The 6,072-nt window shown below is 43.8% G+C and overlaps 1 protein-coding gene across 2 annotated transcripts in view; it reads right to left on the bottom strand.

The window, feature by feature from the left end:
• The window catches only part of LOC147013226 (uncharacterized), a 111,588-nt gene that overhangs the window by 80,483 nt on the left and 25,033 nt on the right, over positions 1–6,072 (bottom strand). For both annotated transcript variants that reach the window (XM_085854876.1, XM_085854875.1), the window contains exons 2-4: positions 4,166–4,259; positions 2,467–2,621; positions 1–94 (exon numbers count right to left, since the gene is read on the bottom strand). The exon at positions 1–94 is cut by the window's left edge and continues 462 nt beyond it. In XM_085854876.1, coding sequence (XP_085711002.1) covers positions 1–94; positions 2,467–2,621; positions 4,166–4,258 — 342 coding nt within the window. In that variant the 5' untranslated portion in view covers position 4,259. The remainder of the gene's footprint in view (positions 95–2,466; positions 2,622–4,165; positions 4,260–6,072) is intronic.

Here is a 6,072-nt window from a genome sequence, read left to right as displayed (position 1 = left end):
ATCTCCAGAAGTTTGTTGAATTAGAATGGCCTGTTTCTCCAGGTGCTCTGTGTAGCCCAACAGAGTCTGTAACTCCATATCCAACTGTGTTACCCTGCCGGGTAGAGAGCATTTCATTTAAGATATTCACTCAGTCACTACCCGTGTCATAAACCAACATGCAAGGCTTTTCCCAGCTGCCTATCTCAATGTATATTCTCCTCAAAGCAGTTTTCCGAAAACTTCAAACAAAACTTCCATTCTTCCATAAGCCATGAATTGGAGTTTATCATGAACCTTGAATGTCATCCAAGTAATTTATTGTTTTATTTTGTTCTAATCTTCGAACCCATGCAAACAACATTTTTCCTCCAACCCTGTTTATCCTTAATATTTTGACCCCCCCCCCTCACATTTCCCTTCCCTCCCCCTACTCTGATCTCCAAAACGTCTTTCCCATCTCTCCACACTCCAGCATTCCCAATGCTCCTCTATTCTCATCCATGTCTCATTGTTTTTCTTTTTCTTCAATTTAGCCCACCTCATGCATACGTCATAAATAGCTGGCTCCAATTCCAAAACGAGAGTCTATAAACACCTATGGAGTTTTCCAATCTGCCAAACTTGTCAAAGAAAACATAAAAGTTAGGCAACTTTTCATTCAGAAGCCATTCGACAAAAAGTATACATTTTACTGCAGACGAACAAGTACCACGGAATGGTATCTGGGACTCAGAAATGTCAATCAGGATGGTTTATCCTCATTTCCGGCCCACCCCGAACCCTAACAGCCAGATCTGCCCTCCAACACTTGCCACAGCAAGTCAGGCCCAACCTAAGCATCAAGCCACACCCTCGCCTGGAATGCCAGCCGCGCCACACCCCCTCGCCTCTGTGACCACCAGTGAAAGTACTGAAGGAATGAAATCACCGCATGTGAGCTCCCCAGTAATGATCATACCCTTTAATTATGGGGATTGTTAAGGTAGGAGGTTAAACCACAAACTGGAATCAATTTTTGCTGGAAATAGAAGACGAAAGTGATGAAAGCCAAAGGAAATGAAGACAGAGGGCAATGACATTGAAAGGAAACAACAACACGGAAGGTGATGAGAGTCGAAGAAAACAATAACACAGAAGGTGATGAGAGTCGAAGAAAACAATAACACAGAAGGTGATGAGAGTCGAGGGAAATGAAGACAAGGTTTGATGAGAGTTGAAGGAAACAATAAGACGACGATGAGAGCAGAAGGTAACAATGAGACAGAAAAGGATGAGAGTCGAAGGAAACAATAAGAGAGGGGTTGATGAGAATCAAAGGGAGCGTTTGCTTCCTTTTAAGAACTTTTGATCATAAAAATTACAAAAAAGTTTCATGGAGGTTGTCTGATGTCCAGTGACGGCACGATTGCGGAGCATCAGTCGGTGGTGTCAATTTCGGTGTTTTACTGAAACCAAAACGAAAAAGGAGAAATGTTACAAAGAGAGTTTTGAGTAATAATTGTCATTGTAATTTCTTGAAATCCTGTGAAAGAGACTTTGTGTTGAAGAATGAACGGACAAATCCACACTCATTTAAAATACGTGTGCACATATACAAAAACAAATAATCTGTACCGCATCAGTCATACATCAATTGTACATGTCCGTAGGGGTTGGGGAGGGGGGACAAGGACTCACACAAAGACTACACGTGAAGTCACTATTGTGCTGTCAGGCTTCTGTGGGATTGTCTGTGTTGGGCTGTGTCTGTGCTTGTTCGTCGAACCGAAGGACCCGATTATGGCCCACGACGGAGGGTGTGTGGGGAGAAAGCAAAGTGGGTGATGTGACACGATGAGAGCCAGGCAGCATAAACGGTGAGAAATTAGATAAATTACTTTGTTAGAGATGGGAAGACATCCCGGTGTATGCCCAGGTTAGAATAGGTATACCATATCCCTGTGTGTCGTAAGAGGCGACCAGGGTTGGCGTCAGGAAGGGCATCCGGCCATAAAACATTGCCTCAAGAAAAAAAGCCCAACCCCTGCACAGCAGGGAAAAATGGCTGTAAAAACGGTCATTTTTTTTTAGGGATGGAAAGACAGTTTAAATGAGAGTACGACGTCGTGGTGTCTCGTGCCTGTTACCGTACCGTATCTATCAGGATCTCTTATACTTACACAAGTGCTTAATAATTAATTTAAGTTGGGCACCTTTTCATGCAGAGGACATTTGACAACAACGCACATTTTACTGTGGATGAACAAGAACAAAATTTACTGCAGATTTTTGAATTAAAAGGGTAAATATCTAAAGTGACAAGGGGATACAACTCTCCCAAAAGAGCTATTTCGTCCCAGCCACAAATGGACCACTTATAATTTTAAAGTCTTCATATATATTTATTTTAGGTCATGAGCATGTCTTCCCACAGCCTCACAACTTGATCGTGTACTCAAACCCAAAGTATCAAAGACAAGTAAGTTAGAGTGCATGTGAGCTCACCTGTTGCTGATGTATTCCGCATTCGGATCGCGTTTGTCCCGCAGCACAGTTACATCCAACAGAAGCTTTTGGAGTAACTCATACACCTCAGTGAGGCAAAGCCCCACCTCGTCGAGGTGCCAAGGTAGGTGGTTGGTATCGACACGACGAAGGTCCTGTCCAAAGGAATGAGAAAACGAATGATGATACAATTCAAGAGCGTCTGATCGCAAAGTCTGCAGCTGAAGTCACCATTCCACAGCATCTTGCTCCGTTCATAACTGGGTACTTAAACCGTGTGATGGATTAAATTTAGTTAAGCATCAGTGGTGTATTTGTGTCTGTTTGCAGGAGATATATTACGGTAAGTCAGGTAAGCCAAGGAATTCAACATGAACCCACGGATTTAAACAAACTGAGACGTCACCAATGAAGTCCCAATGCGCCAACGAAACTAAGGGCATTTGAAAGCGCGGGAGAATTTGTTTGAAAGAGGTTATCAAACTGGAAACGTGCAAATTGCTTCAATGGAAGTACAACAAAAGCACATTTTGTTTTTGTTGACCTTCCATTGAAGCGAAGCAACAATGAAGGATTACACAACATTGCAACAAGCATGCCCCACATGTGCTGCACACCAAATGCCTGTGTTGTATGACGGGTGTTCTGATGGCCTATTCCGTAGAGCTGTGGCTCTCATGACTAGACTGATATGGACAGCACTCCGGTGTCCTGCACCAAACAGCTGGTACTCTCGGGGGCCTGCGGAGTATGGCCGGAGCAGTCAAGCATCTGTGGTGTACAACATGCACTCCCGTACACCTGCTCCGAATGGCAGGCACTCCCGGGAGCCACGTCCATACAACCGATGCGTCCAGAGGCTCAATCCATACAGCCGGCATTCCAATGCCCATGTTGTCTAGGGCAGGAATTCCCAGAAACCACTCTATGGCCAGCAATCGCAAGTACCGCTCCATAAGACCGGCACATGCGAGGCCCATGTTGTGCAGCCGGCACTCTCCCGGTTCCGCTCCACAAGGCCAGCGCTCTCAGGGGCCCACTCAGTAAGGCCGGCGTTCTCGTGGTCCCAATATGTATGGCCGGCGCTCTTCGGGGACCGCTCCATATGACCCACACTTTTGTGGGCTTACTTCGTATGACATGCACTATCAGGGTCCTGCACCCTCGACCTGTGCTCAGATGTATGCTCCTTCTTGACGGTGCTCTCTGGGGCTCTCCTTCCAGCCAGTTTTTTTTTTCATCATTCTTATGAATAACTGACTTTTTTGACCTTTTTATTTATCACATCGGTCCTGAAGTCTTTTACACACTTTGCTTGCACACACATCCAAATCAATGCGAAGGCTCCTCCTCAAAGGTCGTGCTGTTTTACCACCATGAAGGATGACCTTTCCTTTAAAATGCATGTGCATTCACATTTACACCGATTAGGCAACTTTTGGACCATAAATCGAGTGCTTTCGTTTACACATTTAAATGTGGAGTTTCTGTGAGATCATTTTTTTCAAGAAAATTCATCCGTTGATGACAAAACTCTTTTGTATAATCGCTCACATACATCACAGTTAGAAAAATAAACAATTATAATGTGATGTTTTTACCTTCAAACGTCACTTGTCTGTATTTTTTGCCACATTCAGCTCTTATTGTGTGAAAGACGAAGGAAAACAAGCGAACATGTTGGTTTTGATGGACTTACGGCCTGCAAGAAGGTATCGGCGTGTTTCAGCTGCTCTTCACATTTGAGGAGATCGCTCTGCTGAATGGAGGGAATCATGGGTAAGTTTCCCATCCTAAGCAGGAAACAAAGGGAATGGCAGACATCTCAGGAGGAATCACCTTCGGTATTCTCAAGTACAATGTCTTGGGTACTTTTTGGGCACCCAAGACATTGTGTATTGTACTTGGGTACAAGTACAATGTCTTGGGTACATTATGATCAAACTCTGAGGGTTTGCCTGAGTTGCACACCAACTTTGTCAGCACAATGTCACGCAAAGCTATGAAACAAGTCAGTGTTATTTTTATGCAAGAATATTTGGTGTTAATAAATGAATAAACATCCGCACATCACAGATGACTCAAATCCACTCTTTGTGAATCATTCACTTTCCTTTTCCCTTTCGACAACACAACATTCCCCAGATTCTTCCTTTTCCCTCCTCCACTTCCCACCCCACCCCCATTCCTCTTCTCTTCTCTTCTCTTCGCTCCTCCTCCTCCTACTCCTCCGTTGCTCTGCACTAAAGCAGATCCAGTGCTGCCAAAGCCAGGGCATATCAAGTAATGCACTCGGCTGTTTGCCTTTGCCTTCCCAGCAGGAATCGAATCCTGGTAAGGAATTCTCAGGTAAGTGCACTATCACTGCACCATCCTGTCTGACGTCCGATAGGCATTTAACTATTACATAAACCTACATGTTGTGCACAATACCTAGTAACAGCTGTTTGGTGTAATCTTTTGAGATACAAACATTTTTCACAGCTAATTTGAAGCCTTTTCATTTTGAATGGTGGCTCGGTTTAAATGGCCAAGTTCCCAATGTAGAACACACTTTGCACTTACACAGGAATGGCCAAATTTGTGATGCAATTACTTTCATTAAAATGTAGTAATTGCATATGAAGCATAAAACCTGTCATTATGTAATTTAATGTGATTACTATCATAACCGAATGTGTACCTCCTCCTGCAGTTGCATCATCGATAAAATGTCATAAGCATCGTTTGTTGCTCAGAGAAAGGCACAGGGGCAACGGGAAGATGCTTTTACACAGACGATGGAGCCTTCTATTTAAAATTGCATAATTTCAACCATAATGATCATTTTTGTTTCCACTGCCCTCATCTCATTCTCCTTTTTACCTCTCGCGGCTCCACCATTTTTCTTCCCTTGGAGAGCAAACTCTCAAATGACTGGAAGAGGGGGAGAAGTGATGGAACACGTGTTCAGAGCCTTGTCATACAGTGGGGAGAACAAGTATTTGATACACTGTTGATTTTGCAGGTTTTCCCACTTGCAAAGCATGTAGAGGTCTGTAATTTTTATCATAGGTACACTTCAACTGTGAAAGACGGAATCTAAAACAAAAATCCTGAAAATCACATTGTATGATTTTAAAATATTTAATTTGCATTTTATTGCATGAAATAAGTATTTGATACATCAGAAAAACAGAACTTAATATTTGGTACAGAAACCTTTATTTGCAATTACAGAGATCAGACGTTTCCTATAGTTCTTAACCAGGTTTGCACAGACTGCAGCAGGGATTTTGGCCCACTCCTCCATATCCTTCAGGTTTCAGGGCTGTCGCTGGGCAACACAGACTTTCAGCTCTCTCCAAAGATTTTCTATTGGGTTCAGGTCTGGAGACTGGCTCGGCCACTCCAGGACCTTGACATGCTTCTTACGGAGCCACTCCTTAGTTGCCCTGGCTGTGTGTTTCGGGTCGTTGTCATGCTGGAAGACTCAGCCACGCCCCATCTTCAATGCTCTTGTTGAGGGAAGGAGGTTGTTGAAAAAGATCTCGCGATACATGGCCCCAACCATCCTTCCCTCAATACGGTGCAGTTGTCCTGTCCCCTTTGCAGAAAAGCATCCCC

The sequence above is a fragment of the Eptatretus burgeri genome, chromosome 14 (assembly GCF_056783735.1).
Source record: "Eptatretus burgeri isolate ZD-2024b chromosome 14, Ebu_testis_v1, whole genome shotgun sequence".
NCBI classification, from domain to species: Eukaryota; Metazoa; Chordata; class Myxini; order Myxiniformes; family Myxinidae; genus Eptatretus; species Eptatretus burgeri.
Note: the sequence above shows the minus strand (reverse complement) of the source record. Positions and strands in the feature narration are given on the sequence as shown.